The sequence below is a fragment of the Nuphar pumila genome, chromosome 4 (genome assembly GCF_984573655.1).
Source record: "Nuphar pumila chromosome 4, dmNupPumi1.hap1.1, whole genome shotgun sequence".
In the NCBI taxonomy this organism is placed as follows: domain Eukaryota; kingdom Viridiplantae; phylum Streptophyta; class Magnoliopsida; order Nymphaeales; family Nymphaeaceae; genus Nuphar; species Nuphar pumila.
The window spans coordinates 3,546,353-3,566,964 of record NC_143252.1 but is presented as its reverse complement, the minus strand read 5'-3'; the positions used below and the strand labels follow the sequence as shown (position 1 = coordinate 3,566,964).

The 20,612-nt window shown below is 40.9% G+C and overlaps 2 protein-coding genes and 1 pseudogene across 2 annotated transcripts; 2 read left to right on the top strand and 1 right to left on the bottom strand.

The window, feature by feature from the left end:
• Positions 1-2,559: 2,559 nt before the first annotated feature.
• LOC149839087 (oxaloacetate tautomerase FAHD1, mitochondrial-like) lies at positions 2,560-8,131 on the top strand. Its single transcript, XM_090003998.1, has 7 exons — positions 2,560-2,782; positions 3,564-3,729; positions 5,054-5,106; positions 7,099-7,161; positions 7,368-7,418; positions 7,548-7,665; positions 7,784-8,131. Exons 1-7 carry the CDS (start codon positions 2,678-2,680, stop codon positions 7,897-7,899), a joined length of 672 nt encoding a protein of 223 aa, XP_089860124.1. The 5' UTR covers positions 2,560-2,677; the 3' UTR covers positions 7,900-8,131.
• A 690-nt stretch (positions 8,132-8,821) lies between these two features.
• LOC149839086 (subtilisin-like protease SBT1.5 pseudogene) lies at positions 8,822-11,359 on the bottom strand (annotated as a pseudogene).
• A 3,475-nt stretch (positions 11,360-14,834) lies between these two features.
• LOC149839085 (peptidyl-tRNA hydrolase, mitochondrial-like) lies at positions 14,835-20,612 on the top strand. Its single transcript, XM_090003928.1, has 9 exons — positions 14,835-14,847; positions 15,210-15,291; positions 16,644-16,851; positions 16,932-17,016; positions 17,124-17,191; positions 18,859-18,909; positions 19,406-19,479; positions 20,228-20,286; positions 20,398-20,612. Exons 1-9 carry the CDS (start codon positions 14,835-14,837, stop codon positions 20,610-20,612), a joined length of 855 nt encoding a protein of 284 aa, XP_089860054.1.

Genomic DNA, 20,612 nt, shown 5'->3' with positions numbered 1-20,612 from the left:
CAGTATTTTTAGAAATCTGTGCCATGTCTCGTGAAAGCCTTTCTCTTCCCTGGGAATGAAACAAACGGGCCCTTAGTTACAAGTGGGACGAATAATCACATCTGAGAAAGTTCAAGCTATGATTGTTGGTTAGAGTCGTTCTCTTGATGAACTTTCACAAGATTCAAGGCTGAAACAGTCACATATGACAATTACAATCACAACTGATACTTTCTCATGTTTCATTAACTTTGAGAAACTATTGTGATTGTGATTTATAATGACAGGATCTTGAGAAAATTTAAGAATCACAGGGTATTTCCAACGTTTTCATGTGGATCTGAGTATTCATGTTTATTTTGAAAATGCTTCTAACTGATAATCGATCCATTTCCTCCTCGTTTTCAGCCCTAAATTACATTTATCCTGAGACACTCGCATCACATGTTTGCATGTTACACCTATTGAGCAAGGTGCAGACATACATTATTTATGACTGAACAATGGTTATGCTTACCTAATGAGTTTTATCATTTTCAACTAGCTCGTGGACAAATCTTGCATAATATCAATAAAAAATGTGGTAGATGACTCCACTTTAGCTCTGGCCTCTTCTACCTTTGCCTTATCCCTGGACAGCATTTACGCTGGTAGAAAGGCTCATCATGCTCTCAATCCTGTAAAATGGAGGGCCTTAATACAACAGAGGACCACAACATTTTTTTTTGAAAGGCAAGCTGGGTTAGGCAGACCCCACCAGTTATTATTCAAGGTACCACTGGGTTTTGAACCTGTAACGTCCCACCACAAGGAGATGCGCACTGACAGCTCCTACCAACCACAATCAGTTCACTAGATGAATCAGTTTTTTAGAAAATAAAAAAATCTAATCAATCGAAACTGAATTGGTCAATCTTTCACCATCAATTGACACAATTCATTTGAAAATAAAAACTACTAAAATTATATTAAAAAATTTTAACCCCTTAAAAGAATATTGAAAACCCGAATTCAGTCGGCCCTGGGAGAATTGCTGTTGGGCCGAATCCCTCTGAGTCCGCCAATTCAAATCAATTTTAATAACACCCATAATGAATAACAAAACCAAAGATGATTACTACAATAGGAGATTAGGTCATATTGTATATAACTGATTGTTGGTTATATTCAATCCCCGCCGTGCATCTCACTTGCGATCTGGGTGCCTTGCTTGGGAAGTGTAAGAGTGGGGTCCACACACATCTCCATCAAGTCGTGCGGTGGGGATTGAACATAGCAGTAGCAGAAGGATGGTTGTAGCCAATGTGACCTGATGTGCTTTGGATGGAATGCTGTAAAAGTAATAAGATTTATGTCTCATGAGTTTTGTCCACCAAATGTAGTCCCTCTTGGTCAATATGTGTTGCCATATCAACGGGGCTCCTATTGTCTGGCAGGAGCAGTTAGTGCACGTCACCTTGTATTGGGAGGTTGCAAGTTCGAATCCCACTGGTATAACGGTATAACTGGTAAGGTCAGCCTAACCCCAGTTTTCTCTGTAAAAAAAAAATAGAAAAAATATGTGTTACCGTATCCTCCAGTGTAAACCACTTGTTTTTCAATATTTTCTTATTTTTTTGGTGGAACAAAGTTTGTGGATATGATCTACTTGGTTTATTTAGTCAAAATAAACATATTTTAGATCACCTAATTATATTGTGTGAACAGAAAACTTCAAGAGCATAAAAAATCGACCGTCCATGACGCACAGAAAATTTATAATTGAAGGAAAAAAATCATACTTTTACATTGAAAACACTCATTCAATGTCCGATGATGGAACCATACCAAACACATCCGTGGAGTCAGATTGATCAAATAAAGCTCGCAACCATATATTTCAAATAAAAAGTACTGTACAATCGAGTGCATGAAATACAAAGTAGAAGGTGAGTATCTTAATTTTCACGTTTAGTATCCGGGAGTTAAGTGGAAGGTTGCTTCGAACAGTGTATGAGAAGATCTTGATAGCATAATAGTGACAAATATTAGCAATGCTTTCAAGATATAAAATAATAAATTTTGGTTCCACTTTAAATAGCCAAAATATCACGATAACATCGTTTTAATGGAAATATATGATTTTATAAGATATTTAAGCTAAAGCTATTTTGCAAGAAAATTTTATTTTTATCTTTATTGTTTTTAACACATTTTGTTATATTTTTTTAATTTATTTACTTTTTACCGATATATCCAATGAAAAGCAAGAAAATAGAAAAATTCAACTGCCGTTATTTTACCGTTTTAAACTTTTGTCACTATGCTTGCTAGGTTAACCCTACGTCCTCTCAACAAACCCCGTTATTTAATCGTTTCTTTGTACACACTCTATGCACATAGCAATCAATACCGACCAGGAACACATGCAGAGACGCCCCAGATGATGCCAGCGTTGCCATGTGCATGCCCACGTGAACGGCCCTCTTTTTTTTTTTGTGAAGAAAGCCCACATGAACAGATCTCACAAAGGACAACCCACTTCACCTACTAAGTAGATCCCCAAAAATACAGTTTTTTTTTTCAGTTCTACTTCTACCTATAAGAAAGACATAAAGCAAGCACATGTTGTAGACATCCCCACTGTTTCTATTTTGCTAGACTAGACTATAGTTTCGATTGACAAAGTAGCTTGTTGGGTTGCTTGTGAGGGACTGTGATGGCTTCAGTGGGGAGCAAGATTTTGAGCCTAGGGACCAAGATCGTTGCTGTTGGCAGGAACTATGCTGCTCATGCCAAAGAGCTCGGCGCTGCCTTGTCAGAGGTATGTGATGTAATTCAATCCAACAACCTCCCAACTTCTCCCTTGTTCCTTTTTTCTCTCTCTGGTTATTGAGTTTGGTTTGAGAGGTGGGTGTGAGATGTGGTTACCCATTTGGGGGAATGCTCTGATCTGAATTTCTTTCCAACCATAGAGTTTGTAGTGTCTGATAGACAGAGGGGAACTTGTGTTTGAGTAGTTTTCCATGATTCATCATGTGGGCAATCGAAAAATAGGTTTAAAATGGTTGGGTAGATGAAAATTCACCGGTGGAAAAGTGCCGTTCAATTTACAGAGGTCTAACAAACTTGTTTCATCCCAACCCTTGAAGTCCCATTTGTTGGTACACACACACACACACAGAGAGAGAGAGAGAGAGAGAGAGAGAGAGAGAGAGAGAGAGAGAGAGAGAGAGAGAGAGAGAGAGAGAGAGAGATTTTAACCATAACCCAAGTTTTAGCCGTAGATAAACAAGAATGGAGAAAAAGGACTCGTAAAAACCGACCCCATGTAGTTGGAATAAGGCTTGATGATGAGAGAGAGAGAGAGAGAGAGAGAGAGAGAGAGAGAGAGAGAGAGAGAGAGAGTGGAAGCAGTTTCTTCTCACCTAAAGGTGTTAGTCTTCTTGGAAGCACTAGCTCCATGGATTTGAAATAGGAAAGTGTATGAAAACAGCTTTCAGTAATTATCGTGTTATAGTTATGATTACCAATTTTGCTAAGTTGAGATGCTAACTAGCGTGTTTCATTCCACATCTTTCTTTCATATGATTTTCATTCTTCAGGAACCAGTGTTGTTCTTGAAACCTACTTCATCGTATGTACGAAATGGAGGCACCATTGAAATCCCCCACTCTTTAGAGTCGTTAGTTTATGAAGCAGAGTTAGGAATTGTCATCGGAAAAAAGTCTCGTGACGTTTCCCAAGGATCAGCAATGGACTATGTAGCAGGTAATTGTGCTGTATTGACTCATTTTTACTACATAAAAAGGTCCATATTAAGGAACCATGTCAATTGTGTGTTAGTCTGTATGTTCTTCTCACCTATTTTAGTTTGTTGTGCATATAAGGCTATTAGTTACACATTTGTTGCATAAACACATAGACATGCACATAGGGTCACACATTGACTTGTTTCTTCATCATTATCAATACAAGCATATGCTTTAGTGTAGTTTTCACCATATTGGATTTGGAATTTTTAAGAGTGTTCTGATTTTTGTGTTTGGTTTAGCCCCACTGAGTGGCATTTAGTTGCTTGAATGCAAGGAGCATGAATAGGAGAGGCAGCATTTCATAGTGAGAGCATGATGTGTATCGATAGGAGAATCATGCTACTGATGTCCAACCCAAGTTTGCAGAAGCCTATTTTTTCATCATATATATATATATATATACAGCTGGAAGATCTGATATTTTGAACATGTTAAGGGACATGGGATTAGTTAGAAATATATTCTGAACAAAACAGGCAAGCCATATAACAGCATGTCATTATCCCTCTCAACAGTGTATGAGACAATTGTAAGTTCTTATGCTTGGAATTTGTAATCCCTGCTAGACTAAGCTCATTTAAAAATTTGAAACTGCATAAGCTCTTGTAACCAGGCCATAAGAAAATCTGATTCTGAGAAAGACCTAGGCCTAATTCCAATAGCACTTAGCTAACCCTCTAATTCACACTATTGTGTACGGAATGGGCAGATTCAATGGCCCAGAAAACTAGTGAAGGAAGCAGTGACCCTCTTTTCATGATGGCCATTTCAGTCCTTTTCCGGCAAAAGCATATGATTGCCACCTTTTTTTTTTGATAAAAAATGCCAACCACTTGAGGCCTGTGCCTTTTGTGTTTTTAATAATCTTTTCTCTTGCTTCTTTTGAAATTATAGTATTTATAATTTTTATTTTCGTTTGTGAATTTTGTATGTCTTTTTATCTTTGTTTCGTACCATATACTTAATGGATAATGGATGGTGGTGGATGCTTTTGAGTGGATGATTGATTCATGGTTTAAACATGATCACATCTGCAAAGCCCTGCTTGCCTATAAGTTTGTGGAAAAAGTTCTTTATTCCAATGTGATTTATGTTATATTGAATTATTGTTTGCAATTTTTTTTTCATGCTGAAATTGTAGGCTAGTCTACTTGATATGTAGTTGATCATATTTAATGCATTTGCTAGTTATGCCTGGTTAAGCTTTTCAAAATCTAACCAGTCACATAACTTTGCATGCTACAAGATCATGACTGCATGAAATCTTTTGAATGTTTCAGGTTATGCTCTTGGTTTAGACATGACGGCAAAGGAGATTCAAAATGCTGCCAAGGTATAATTGTTTCTGAAGAAAGAGCTTGAATGTGCCCTTTTTGTACATTTTTTAAGACCTGAATTATTTTATAGATTGATTATAACAGTTGGAAGTTTTGCTTCCCCTTTTTTGACCAGCTAAATGTGGTTTTCTTTTTTGTCTTTCTTGAGTGGCTGTCTTTGTATTGGGAGTATAAATGTTATCAAGTATAAGATTTGCTTTCTGATTGTTAATTTGCCTGTTGTCATATTGTTATAGTCCTTTATAATTACTTTAGCTGTTTCCTGGAATTGATTTCTAATGTTTTTTAACTCTTATAGGTGTGGTATTTTCTAAAAGGTCTTTGCATGGATAGTTTTCTGTTCTCACCAAGCCCCCAACATTTAAAAGTCAGCCTTGTACCGTGATCCTGCTGACCCTCTAAGATGTGGAGCATTAATAGGCTATCCATGGAAATAGTGAAAAGATCACTATGCAAGAGACTGCTGAATATGTGTATATATATACATGTCTCTTTGTTTCTGTGTTAATGAGTTTGCATCATTTGTAATCATTGAACCAAAATAGAAAGCACTTGTTAGGTCTTATTTTGTTGCACGAATTGAAGTAGGAAGTATCTGTATTTTATATATTCAGACTTTTTAACTCTCCTTAGTATCAATAGTGGTTTTTCTAACTTAAATCTTCAGTATAATTCTCTTTACTTTCATATTTCTCACCAACTCCTGCAGAATATTCTAGAATATCCTATTAACCATGGAACTTCTGTAACCCAAACAAATAAAAAAAAATTAATTCTAGGAATATGGCATAGAGATAAACTCAAGAACATGCAAAGCAGTCGAAGTTAAACTTTTAACAGTTTTTACTTATCATATGACATCTTGTTTGTGCTGTTGATCATGGTCTCCTTAGTATCAATAGTGTTTTTTCTAACTTGAATCTTCAGTATAATTCTCTTTACCTTCATATTTCTCTCCTGCTCCTTCATAATATTCTAGAATATCCTATTAACCATGGAACTTCTGTAACCCAAACAAATAAAAAAGAATTTAATTCTAGGAATATGGCATAGAGATAAACTCAAGAACATGCAAAGCAATCAAAGTTAAACTTTTAACAGTTTTTACTTATCATATGCCATCTTATTTGTGCTGTTGATCATGGTATCATCAGGGGCGGATCCAGGGGGGCGAAGAGGGGCTCAAGCCCCTCCTAAAGTTTTGAAAATTTTTATTATAAAAATTTATATTGCCCCCCTTTATATTTTATTTTATTATAAAATTCTTTTACTCCCCTTTAAGCAACCTAAAGTTTTGAAATTTTTCATTATTTTATTATAAAAAATTATATTGCCCTCCTTTATATTTTAGTTTTATATTTTATTTTATTATAAAAATTTTTGCCTCCCTCTAAGCAACCTAAAGTTTTGAAAATTTTCATTATTTTATTATAAAAATTTATATTGCCCCCTTTATATTTTATTATATTATAATTTCCCCCCCCTTTAAGCAAAATCCTGGATCCACCACTGGGTATCATATCTTCTTTGTGCTTTGATCAGGGATAGACGTCAACAGCCTAGGACCCTTTTTTATCAATAATTTCAATTTCCATTCTCATTTGATCACACTTTTAAGTATTATTTATATTGCCGATCTTATGCAACGTTTAGCAGTTTGCCTACATATTTGGATAGTCACTCTTATGCAATGTTTAGCAGTCTGCCTAGACTGACCGTTCTAGTTTTTTCGCTTCGTAGAGTGGAATATGTCACATGGATACGGCTGAGGATACAGGGATTCAACCATTTTTATGAAGTTTCCAATGTGACTTGTATGTAAGGGGATACCGAACGGGAGTCAAAATGTGGAATGCTTATGTTTGCGTTGTATATAAAACTGAGTTATTTCAGCCGAAGGGCTGCCAATAACAAAACTAAGTTTTTTCTTATGGGTAAGTTGGTTACAATCAACATTTTGGTATTCATTTTTCGTTTATCTTCAACAGGCTGCAGGTCTTCCATGGACAATTTCTAAGGGCCAGGACACTTTTACCCCAATTGGTGACTTTGTAAGAATCTAAACTTACTGCTTTCCCTCCACTCCTACGTTTATGTCTGCTGTGTTGGGGATGATTTCTTTTTAGTCCCTGCCGCAAAATGTTAATAAACAATAAAAAAGTATCCTCTAAACTACCTGTCATACTGGTAGTCCAAAGTAATTATGTTTTATTTCCTCTAATTTTAAATTTTTAATAGGTTCCCTTCTCTCCTTCAGGTACCCAAATCAGCGGTAGATGACCCTCACAATTTGGAGCTTTGGTTAAAGGTCTAAATTCCTACTTTAAAAATACTCAAGTTTGTTTCCTATCTTGTATCTGTGTACTTCTAGCAGTTCAGGATTTACACTTAACTTCTGCTTTTTGCTATATGGGCTGTTGTGTGGGTGCTTGTCCAGGTAGATGACATACTCAAACAGAAGGGTTCAACCAAAGATATGATCTTCAAGATCCCATATCTTGTAAGCCATATAAGTTCCTATATGACACTTTTTGAAGGAGATGTCATACTAACTGGTATGAGATATTTCTTTAACATGATGTTCATTCTTTCTTGCCTCCTTGTGTTGTTTCTCTGCATAACAAGAGCCTTCTGCACTGTGGACTGAAAATTAACACGTATCTGTAAATGCAGGCACTCCACAAGGTGCTGGTCCTGTGAAAGCAGGCCAGAGGATCACTGCTGGTATAACTGGCTTGACTGACATTCACTTTGATGTTCAGAAACGTGCCAAGCCAATCAGCAACTAGGTCCGTACTGTGGTACTCAGTTGAGAGAGAAACCAGAGAGGATACTGTGCCTGCTGCTGCAGCATGACTCTCTCTCTCTCTCTCTCTGCAAGACTTTTGCCTTCTTTTTCTCCATCTTTTGATAGGCCTGTATTGTGGCATTGAGTAATCTAGTGACTGAGGAGCTATTTGGTTCATGTAATTTGAATTATGGCCATGAATTTTCAAAGTCATGAAGTTTCTTGCTTTCATATCATGCTTACTTTGTTAGTGTGACCAATGTTGTCAGAATCGTATGTACCCTGAATCGATTTATCAGAAAATTGGCCGATTCTGATTCTGAACTGAATCGGTCAACTTTTAACCAGTTAAAATGACACGTGCCAAAAAACTAAAAATATTAAAAAATATTCTAAACCATTCTTAAACTTTGTTTAAAAATAAGCCGAATCAGCTCAGTTTCGTATTAATTTTTGGCTCACAAATCGGCTGATTCACAATGATTCAACACCGAGTGTGACAGAGCCCCAAGGGGTGGTTGGTGCAGTAGGGCGGGGCTTTGGCCAAAAATTAGTTTTTGGCAGGTGGTTAAGGTTTCATTCTGGTAGGCATCACCCCCCTTGCATAATGCCTAAGCATGGCGACTCCCTAGGTGCGAGGGGTGGGCTCTGGCTTTACACCGTAGGAGAAGCTACCGTAGGCTGACCAACACGGCCAGGTCTCTTACTGAGAGTGGTTTTCACCGGTTCTCAGGGAGAAAAAACAGTGTGTGCGACAGGCAAGACCAATGCCATTCATCTCAAAATGGGCTTTGTTACCAAGATCACCAATATTTTGATAATGAGTGATTTTAGTGCCATATTTTTAATGGCTCATATGATATTGAAGCAAAGGTGATATTTGTTAAAAATATGAGTACGAGAGATGTATAAATAATAAACAAATCTTTGTCTCCCTAACACCACTTTTTTTTTTTTACTCTGAGAAACTGTCCCAGGCGCAGAGACCTAGCAGCCCTGCCGTATTTATGGTCGCTGCCCATGTCCGCTTAAAACTCCAAAAGCCTACCTCTAGACCCCAGGGAGTCGCCGGCTTACGCAGGGGGTTGACGCCCATGGGTCTAACAACACTTTTGTGTCCACGTAACCAAGATGGGGCTGCTCACCGTGTGCCTGCCGTCCATCCAGGACAAGGAGCCCCACCCGTATTTGTAGATGCCCTCCGTGAAGGTCACACACTGGGCCTCCACCTTCACCCTATACCTCTTCCTCTCCTTCCACCCCTGCCCGCCGAACACCAACTCGGTGGGCTCCACCACCACGCTTGTGCTGTTGGGTGCGCTCACTTCGACCCTGTACCTCGAGCCACCCTCGCCCACGTTGGTCACGGTCCGCCAGAACTCGGCCACACCCAGCGACCCGTTCGCCTTCGGACCCTGATCGAACCCTACCGCGATGGACGGGTAGTTCAGGTCCACGGGCCGCCCTTTTCTCTTCCCGGAACACCCCCCGCCTTTTCCCGTGATTACCCTGATCTCCTTGTCCGTGTAGTTCGAGTCGCACAGGAACTGCACATAGTCCTCGGCATTTATGTCGTACACTAGACCCGGATCCACAGCCCGCTCCGGGTCCACGTGGCCTGATCCCATGTCGATGACTGTCGCCGGCTTCTGCGAGTTGCCGTTGAGGATCGGACTCCCGGTACGGTCCGTGGAGTACGCCGTGGTCATCATCGCGGACCGGATGGCGGCTGGCGACCACTCGGGGTGGGCCCCCTTGAGCAGCGCGGCAATCCCGGACACGTGAGGGCAGGACATCGACGTGCCCGAGTGGATGTTGAACTCAGTCCGGCGCTTGTCGTAGCGTAGACCTGTGGGCCCCACGCAATCGGGCCAGGCTGCGAGGATGCTGACGCCTGGCGCGATGAGGTCGGGCTTGAGGAGGTCGGGCAATCCCGGAACGGGCCCACGGGCGGAGAAGGACGCGACCATAGGCGCCGGCCGGGCGCCCAGGTGGGTCCCGCGGAAGACGAGCCTGGCGCTGGCGTTCGGGTGGGTCCGGACGTAGTACTCGATCTCCCCGTAGGCCCCCCACCCGACGGAGACCGCCGGAAGCAGGTGGGCGTCGGGGATCGGCTCCTCGCCGCCCTGGTAGAAGTTGTTGGCGATGATCGCCCCGGCGCCTCCGGCCCTCCGTACGACCTCCGACTTTGTGATCCGGTCGACGCTGCCCCGTTCGCAGATGACGATCTTTCCGGCGGCCGCCGCCGGGTCGAGCGAGTCCTCTATGCACAGCGGGGCCACGAATTGCTTCCCGGCGGCGGCCGTGTTCCTCGCCATGACGAGCGGGAGCGACCGGTTCCCGGCGATCCCGGGCCCGCGGTAGAGCGACTCTCCGGCGAAGACGCGGCCGTCGTCCAGCACGACGTCCGCCGGAAAGTTGCGGTCTATCGTCCCGGCACCGACCGTCGCGATCCACGGCGCGACGTTGTCGACGGTCATCTCGCCGGGGCCGTCGTTCCCGGCGGAGGCGGAGACGAAGACGCCGGCGGCCGCGGCCGCGAAGGCGCCGATAGCTATTGGATCGGTGTCGAATGGCGTGGAGTAGCCGCCCCCGACGGAGATCGAGATGACGTCGACGCCATCGACCACCGCCCGGTCGAAGGCCGCGAGGATGTCCGACTGATGGCACCGAGACCCGCTCCAGCAGATCTTGTAGACTGCGATCCGAGAGCTCGGCGCCATCCCGGAGGCGACGCCTCCGGCGAGACCGAGCAGCGACGCCCGCCGGACTCGCCTCCCGGCGGCCGTGGAAGCCGTGTGCGTGCCGTGGCCGTCGTCGTCTCGCGGAGAGAGCGCCTTCGATTCGTTCATCTTCTCAGGGTTTGCGGCCAGATAACCCGCCGGAAACATCCTCGCCCCGACCACTTTCCGGTTACACGTCGTCTTCGGGAAATCCTTTCCCTCCTCGCACACTCCCTTCCATTTAGCCGGAACAGGGCCGAGTTCTCGGTCGGAAAAGCTCCGTCGCTCAGGCCAGATCCCGGAGTCCATGACGCCGATCACGACGTCCGATCCGTAGCGCGAGAGGTTGAGAAGCCGGCCGGTTCTGGAAGCGAGGCCGAGGAACTCAGGGGAGCGGGTGGTGTGGAGTCGCAGAATCCTGTCTGGGATGACTGTGAGGACCGCCGGATTCTTCCTCAGCTCCTCCGCCTCGTCCGGCGTCATCCTCGCCGAGAACCCGTGGAAAACGGTGTCGTAGACGTGCAACATTCGGGCACCTCCGCCGTCCTCTTCCTTCGTGGGCTTCACGTTTCTGAGAGAGGACTCGTACCACCGGTGGTGAGTCGGAAAGGCGGAGGGCTTGAGGTCGCTCTGGACTCTCACGATGAACGTCCTCTCGTCTGGATCCCCGGCGGAGAGGACGAACCAGAGAGCCGAGAAAAGGAGCCACCAGAATCGACTCCGAGAGGTCCTCACCATCTTCGGTGGGGTTTCAGGGAGAAGAATGGGATCGGAGAGGGGGGAAAGAGCGGAGTGATAGGTGAAACTAGGCCGGTGGAGGGATTTATTCGCAGGTGGGGGAGCCAAATTGGGGAAGACGACGAGAGATAGAGAGCTCGCGGAAGGAAAAGGGAGCGGTGGGAAAGGCGGTGGCTAGCCGTTTTTTTCAAAATGGGTAAGCGGTGTTCGGCGGGAAATCGTGGACGTTCGACACACGTGCCAATCGCCACGGACACGCAATAACTCGCCTTTTGGACGCTTCCTAACCTCTTTCGTTAAGAAGTGATGAGCATGGCGCCAACGTAAGTCGCGTCGCGTCGCGTCGCGTCGGGTCGAGTCTGTGAAAGAGACCCGTCGAGCAGCGTTTCTAAGGTGGGAAACGAGATGAGTTGCACGTGGTTCGGTTTATGTCCGGCTTGTAAAGAGTTTGTTCCATCTCGTGCAATAGGCTTGACAAGCTTGATTCATTAATAATAATTAATATTTTTTTATATATTTTTATATTATAGATTGAAGATGGTTGAAGACTTTCTTTTGGCCTGCAAGCATTCAGTTTAGAGTTTATAAGTTTAAAACAATTATTAATTTTATAAATCAATTAAAGACAAAATTTTATTATTATTAACTTTTAAAAGCATATATATATATATGACAACTGAACATATTAGGCTCTATTTCTTGTTCTGCCTTTTAGGTTTTAAGCGTCTTATGATCTGAACCCTTAGATGTTTTTATGAGTAGAGAAAAACTGGTACCTTAATAGCCATTGATTTCAGATCACCAGAAAAACCTGTATACAAGCCAGATTTTGAAGATTCAAAAGTTGGTTCTCACTAACAAAACCTATAGATCACATCCTTGGTGTTAGACTTGAGAAAAAATACTTAAAACTATGATTTTTGAGAAGCCTAATGAGACCTAACGAAAAAGCCTAAGAAAGGCATTTCTCTCTCTCTTTATATATATATATATATATATATATGCTCGTGCTCAGCTGGTTTAGCTCGGGCTTTTCATGAGCTCAAGCTCGGCTGAGCTCAACACAAGAAACAAGCCAAGCTTAGTTCAGCTCATTTACCACCCTTAGGTGATTCAGTTTTACATGGAGTCTTGAGACAACCCACTCCACTTGACATGAGATATCGTCGCACAAGCTGACCTTAGTCAGAAGTGGACCAGCTAAGTTCGGGTCAAACCAGCTTGATTTGAGTTACCGGACTAGGACCTGGACTAGGTCAGGGTTAAGCCAAGACCCATGGTGATCAGGTTGGTGACGTGCCACCCAATACCCTCAGCTTGTCAAATGTATGCAGGTTCACAAAACATCTAAATCCAGATCTAAATATTGGGGAGCAAGTTCAGATCCATATCCAAACTAGATCAAAGATAGATAATAGAGTTGAATCCGAATTTGAATTTGAATTTCAAATGGCAATACTGGATCCCATAAAAAGGGGTTGCATGCAAAAGAGTGCAAAATGATCAGATTTGTTTTTGGATATGAATAGAGGAACATGTGAGTCCAATCCATTTGCACCCCCCCTAGTATGTCGTCTATCTCGTACTAAATTAACATGGGACTGTGCAATTGTTAGGTTTCATATAAGGGGGCGTTTGATTGCGAGGACAACACTGGACAAGTATACTGTTGAGTACTGTCAAGTAGTTGTGCAGTTGCAAGAGCAACAAATTAATTGATGCACTATAATATGATGTTGATCTCCTTGGGCTTCATCTCAACCACTTAACTTACTATTAGTGTTAATTTCCCATTGATTTAAATTCACTGAGGCAGAAGCTACTTTCATTATTGTAGAAGAAAGCAAGGGAATTGGTTCCATATCTTTATCACTAATTGTAAATATGGCAAGCAGCATCTACTTAAAATTTGATGACTATAGTTACACAATGCTTGAGGTTTAGATATCCTGATTATTTATAAGGTAACCAAAAGGGAGGTGTTTAGAATTAAGATGGTCGTCTTCTTAGTTTCAATTGATGACAAAATTGGCTTACCTGGATGTGTTTTTATCCCCATGCCCTAAAAATAGTTAAAGCATGGCTGGACACTAGGCTAGGTGCATGCAAAAGTAGCACTTGTGTTTGGATTGGGTTAAACTAGGTGCTTCATGGCTGGATGTATGGTGCCTGTTGTTATACTTGGCTCACGAAGAGAAACCGACACGGTTGAGGTTTTCTTTGTGGAGTTAAGCAACCTATATGTAACACTTGCCTAGGGAACCAGGTGGAGCACTATATATGGCTCTCTTATTAATATCTCGTAGTGATATGCATGCATGCATGCATTTTTTAAACACATACGACACGACTTAGTTTTGCACTTACCGAAGTCTGCACAAATAACAAACACTTGGTTAAACCCGAAGGGATTTTGGTGCGGACCAACTCTACTATAGTCATCAGCGTGTCACGTTGCACTTGCTGCTGTGGTGCTATGGTGACACGTACATTGTCAAGTGGAAAGCTCAGGCTGATGGTCATAGCATGCGGCGGTACCACTAGGCAATGTAAATGAACTGAAACAAAAACCAACTTGATGATGTTTTGGCTGCCTTTCATCACAAGGATGAATGGCCATCAGAGCTGTCTCTGACTTGAAGGAATAAAAAGAGAAGTTCAACCTTCTAGTAAGTGACTAGGGATGTAAAAGGTTCAGATTTGGATTGGATGTGGCCAATACCATATTGGCTAACCGGTTTCAAATTTGGATTCAGATTCTGATGATAAAAATATCATACCAGATCCACCTTTTTACATGTAAACTAATTTGGATATTTGTCATATTTGGTAGCAAAAGAAATCAAAACCATATCCACATCTGATTATATAATAAGGTATGGTTTCTGCTTACCAAATGCAACTAAACAAAATCTAACCTGACCCAACCAAATTTTGATAAAAACCCATCTTAAAAACAGGTCAATTTTTGGATAAGAGAAATGCAGGCCACTACCTGTTTGCATTTTGACCCATCTTTTATGCCCGACCCAAATGGCCCATGAAAAGAATGTCATTTTGCAAGGACAGTAGGGACATTTCCCACTTATTTTTCCATTAATAAGTAGAAATTGGTATCATGGTTCGAATTTCCTAAGAGGTTCCATGACAGTTGGACTGTGTAAAACTCTTTTCATTGCACAAGCATTACAGATTGGATATGGGGTGGTAAAATATATTGGAGAGTCGAATCTGGATCAGGTCGGAACAGACAAAATTTGAAAAACACAATTGAAAATTGTCACGTTTTTTTATCATGATATCAAACCCAATAAAAACAGCTTTACAATGTTTTACATTTCCCATAATTTATTATATTCTATTATTTTATTTTATATATTTGGTATTTTTGAGAATTTCCTGGGATTGTTTAAAATGTTCAAAGTATTGTGGAATTTCGCCTTGCAGATATTATTTGAGAACGAGATTTGTGACAATGGCAAAAGCAGGTTTAATTTGTACATGCAGAAAAATGCAAATGGAACGGTTGCTATCTGGATCCAATCATGTAAGTCCAAATCCAATCCATACATATTCCGCCCAATGTTGTCAATGTTGGCTTCAGACAGTGAATCCCCCAATTCAGAGTTGAACCGAATTGAGCTGAATTGGTCATTTTTTTTTAATTTTTAAAAATTCGTTACTAACCCTTTTCCATTCAACAAATTTTCTTTTTTCTTTTTTTTTTAAAGGCAAGTGGTATTTTTTTTTTACTCATAAATTATCGTGTTTTCCATGTTTTTCTTCAAGGTCTAGAGCGGCAGTCATTATTCAGGATTTTGGCTTTTCTTCTTTTATCTGGTTTCTGTAGGATTTATTGAGTATGGTGCTGATTTCACACTAGTGAAAGATGCACATAATCCATACAAGCCATGGTGGACAGCATTTTCTGTGTAAATTTGGTAACTCTTTGGGATCTGTTTGCTAGGTCACTATTTCAGATCTTCCATTTCCCCTCTTTTACAATAGGCCTTTTTTTTCTAACTTCAATTGTTTCCTCTCTAAAAAAAAAAAAAAACTTCAATTGTTGTCATTAATTTGTATTATTTGGAATTCAGTACTGTCTAATGACAGAATACTAAACAAAACTTAGGCCAGCTTACATCTATTGGCTTATGATTACGTGATGGGGTTTAGTCTCAAATTGTTGCTTTGGGTTATTCGACCCTTTATTTCTTTCTTTTTTCAATTATAATTTTAAATCTAGTTGTTTTATTCTAAAAATGTGAATGACGATTTTTTATTATACTTATCAACCACGTTTTTTTTGGGTTAGGCGGACCCCTACTAGAACAACAGCCGCCCATGTGGCAGAGGGATTCGATCCTGGGCCTTCAGCTTGACAGAGGACCGCGCTTACCTCCTGTGATGTGATACCACCTCTGTGGTGCCCATCCACCATGATTTGCAAGCCTATTAATCACGATTTGCCGAGGACGAGTTTCGCTACCATGAAGCCATTGTCACAATGTAGCGCGTCATGTGTCTACGGGGGACACGAATCAGAAACCTTCACACGAACATTATTTTGGTGTACTTTTCATGTTTTTATGATATTTGATACAAGTGTAATTTTATCTTTTACAATGGCATATATTTTTTGTTAATTTAAAAATAACATGTCCGTGTCATCGTGTCCTATCTTCTAAAAATTCACGTACTCCGCGTCTGTGTCACGCTTCGGGTCCTACTCGTATTCTTGTGACATGGGTCGAAGCACAAGCTGCTGCTCTCGTTTCCCGGCACATCATTCCTTCCCGCCCCCCACCCACCCCCTCTCTCTTTTCCTGCGAACCATGGTCGTCCTTGAGAAATACAATCGGCTTGTAGATTGAAGAACGATCTGGAGACGCCCTTCGAATTGCAAAACCTATCTCCATCCATACCCCAAAAATCCCTCTTCAACCCTAATTTCTTGGTTTTTATTTTTTATATTTAGGGACTATGCTTCCTCCACGAATTCGGAAATCCCCTTGAAGACTAGGAGCCTGAAGGATGGTTAATGCACTCATGAGGTTTAAATCTCACTTGTTCATAAGTAGAAACTCTAGATGCTAATGGTGAAGGACCTTTTAACCGAAACTATGGTGACCCAATTTTTTTTTTTTTGGGTTCTATGAGTGGTTTTTAGTTGATTCAGATTCACCAACTTCTTGTTTCTGCTTTTTCCTTGCTGTATCTCTTGGCCTTTGTTAGTTTACTTTTATCTTCATCAAGATTCTGGTGAGGATTAATGGGAATCTAGGGAATTGGTTTTGAGGATTATTGGTGATGATTCGTGTTCTTGGGCAGTAGCTGCAAGATTGTTGTTGGGTTGGAAATGTTGGGTCGAGCTTCGCGTCGTTGGTTTTTGCACTTCCTTCGCCGAGGATCCCTTCGTCGAGGGGCCGAGGCCGTGGCTTTTCGTCGGCTTGGGGAATTCGGGGCAGAAATACCAAGGAACCAGACACAATGTGGGTGATTTTTCTTCTTTCAAGATTGCCTAACATATGTATTGCATCTGTTGTTATTGATAGTTTTATTCTGAGTGTAGGTTGGTTTTCAGATGATTGATGCTTTTGCTCAATCGGAAGGAATTCCTATTGATACGGTTCACTGCAAGGCCTTGTTTGGAAAAGGTGCGTTGTTGTCTAATTTTTGCATTCTTCTTGTAGTAGCTTTGATGGATATTCTTGGGGATTATTGAATTATGATTATTTTTTTTTTTTTTGTATTTTCCATTCAGGTCTTATGGGGAACACACCGGTATTTCTGTCAAAGTCGCAGACATATATGAATTTGAGCGGTGAATCAGTTAGTAATCAACATTCTCCTTTGCCAATTTGTATTTTTTGTTGTTGTCTTCTTGTTTGTTTACTCTAGGCAGCGAGTCAGTTAGTAATCAATGCTCTCCTTTGCCAATTTGTATTTGTTGTTGGCGTTGTTGTCTTCTTATTTATTTCCTCTGGGGCTTTTGTATGCTTTCACTGAACTGTTGTGACCCTGCTGTTAGTTGCTTCTTGGTTTTCAAGTATGTATATTCTTTTGCCTTTATGTAGTTTGTTGAGGTTTTGGTGAATTAGGATCCAAAGAAAAGTGTTACGGGATAAGAGGTTACTAAGAAGTTGTCATCATGAACTTGATTCCTAAATAAAATACTAATTCTGGAGTTCATGACAAGGATGACCAGGATCCAGTAATTTCCTTACAAGTTGCAATTTGTGTTGTTTGGTCTGATTGAAGCCACATTTCAATTCATTCACTGGTATCCATGCAAAAGACAGGATTGCATATGGAGTTTTTGGAGCGAAAAACATGTGCCTGAATGTTTGTATTGTTAGTATAGTAACAGTCCCTTCATGATAAATTGTAGGAAATAAAGTTGCATCTTGACCTGTATATGGAGCAACATTCACAAGTGTTCAGTCATGGATGGTGGTCAAGGGCTTAAGATCTCTTTGATTCAAAATGGTTGTGGACTTGTGGGTAGTGGTGAACTCATGATGTCTACTGTCTGTGCAATCCTAGGAACCGATTCATTATTTTTATAGAAGGTCCTCTCATAAGAGCGTGTTTCCTCTCCATCACTTCTGACAGGAAAGGTACCTAATACCCTATGTCACATGGGTGCGGCACTTTCAAAAAACTTGGGTGCGGGGGTGCGGCAAAAATATAAAAAATTATATATATATATATATATATATATATATATATATATATATATATATATATATATATAAAGTCCAAAAGTTGGACATAAATGACCCTGGGTGCATTGACTGCACACCGGGTCAGGTTGACCGCATCGGGTGCGGCACCTAGTTGGAGAGTCCCTGTAGCAATCTTGCTTTTGCATCCTCTAGACACATCCTTGCCCATCTTCTGTTGTTAGACTTGGAAAGGCTCAGGAGAATATAGAGATCAGTGAAAGAATGCTAAGATAAAAACTTTTTAGTTTCGAATAGAATCCTAACACACATTTTCCAGAATTGCATCAGTAAAAACTGTAGGGTGACAAATGCTCCAAAAATGTTTTTTTAATCATTTTTTCCTCAAATCCAAGACACCTGTTCATTGTTGGTGTATTGGTGGACTATATATAGGTTGGGTGCTGTGGTATTTGTGTTGCATCTTAAGTGGGTTTAATGGGTTCTTTTGCTATCAAGGATTATGATCTAATGCTTGCACTTATTTGAGTCGAATAAATTTTTTTCCGGTGTGCATCAATACAAGCTTTTCAGATATATGATTTTCCTTCCATGTTGTGTCATCGTATAATCACCACCTCATGCATACACTTGGGGATTCCATGAATGGAAAATTCTCCACTTCAAGACAACTCCCTTTCATGAATTTTTCTGAATTGGACTCTTTAATCTAAAATGTGTTACAGTTACGTGATATTACTCACCATTTTTTTTGTTGATGGTTATTCTATGGAAGGAATCTGACCTATATCTGTTTTTCTGCATTCACTACAGAGTGGGCTACTTGCAGCATACTACAAGCTACCTCTTAGTCATGTCCTTCTAGTATGTTCCCTATTTCTATATAAGCTTGGTTTTACTGGGAGAAAAGTAGATATTGCTAGATTTGTTGTGAAACACAAGTTGGTCCCTATAAATTGGAAACAACTAGCTCTTGCACTTCATATTGAAATTGTGTGAGTTTTTTCCTTGTTTTTTCAGCCGGATTGTTTCTCAATTATTTTATGCAGTTGTTCCACTTACACCCCTTTATGGGTGGAGTAAACTGAGTACCAAAAAGTCTGTGGATGATGGTTTATTTTAATGCAGGAGCCACTGGTTTCCTGTGTATGAAAGCCTGCTTTCCAGATTCTTAGTAATGTGTTTTATGGCTATTTAAAGCTTTTAGGAAATTTGCTAAAAAACAAAAGTTGATTTTGATGATTACTTTTACAAGTTCTGCTGTGCCTTCTTGAGTTTGTGTGTTATTTTTTGTTCTTACAAAGAGTCCTGTTAAATCCAATGCGAAGAAGTTTATTCCTGATTTGTTTACTCTTTGCAGACTTTTGATGACATGGACTTGCCATGTGGAGTGCTTCGACTTCAGCCAAAAAGGGGACATGGAGGGCACAATGGGTATGAAATGCACAAGCTCTTGAACGTTACTACCTTTTGCCTCTTTACTTTCTTGAAAATTTCCTGTGCATTTGTCCATGAAAATCTGAATATTTATTTGCAAGTGAGTTATTGCTTCTTGGCTTATTCTGTCACAAATAGTATTCCCAAGTAGTTAATATGGTTTCATCAGAATGCATAGTTTGTGTCCACTGTCAATGCTGGATATTGTACTTATAGAAGCTGCATGCAAACCCAAAGCCAAACACCTCACACCCCATCCGCACACCAAAACACATGTATACATGCACACACATGCACATACACAAGCACACTATACATATGTAGCCTTACCTCCCTTACCTGCACTGTTTTTCTTAAAATCACCTGCAGTTTTCCAGCTATACTCATGGTTGCAATGCACATCTGAATACATATCCATGCCATGTAGCCTCTTAGTTCTGCAAGGAGGAAGCAATGAGATGTCTCAGTTGAATATGGCATGAGAAAGAGTAGAGCTTTTCCAATCAGTGAAACATCTAACACTCTATTCTTAGATTTCATGATTTATCTATTACCGTTGTTTGAACTAGTTCAAACGGCTGTTGGTGTTAAAAGAACTCGTGACAAGTTTTCAGAAGGTTATGGCAGTCGTTTTGAAATCCTTTAATCTCTGTTCTCTTACAATAAAGCTGAAACCTTGCTTCTTACCAAGTGCAAAACTTTGACCACCAATATGTGAGGCACTGATATCTTGCTAATGTGCTAGGTTAAAAAGTGTTATATATCATTGTCGAGGGAATTTAGAGTTTGCTCGCTTAAGAATTGGTAAGCCCTACATTTGTCCTTTCACTTAAGTTCTTTCCTCTTATATTCTATTTCCCATTTTCTCTCTCTCTCTCTCTCTCTCTCTCTCTCTCTCTCTCTCTGTGAGTTCAGGTGTTGGAAGACCATCAGGTCAGATGGATCCAAAAGCGTTTTTGCTACAGAAATTCAATGCAACAGCTAGGGAACGGGTAAGTTTGCTGTGGAAAGATGTCAAAAACATTCATCCACACTTAATGTTGCTAAGATGCCAACTATCTTCGAATGCAATGCACACGTATGGATTGCATGTGGGAGATCAGTACTTATTCCTTTCTAAGATTCATTAA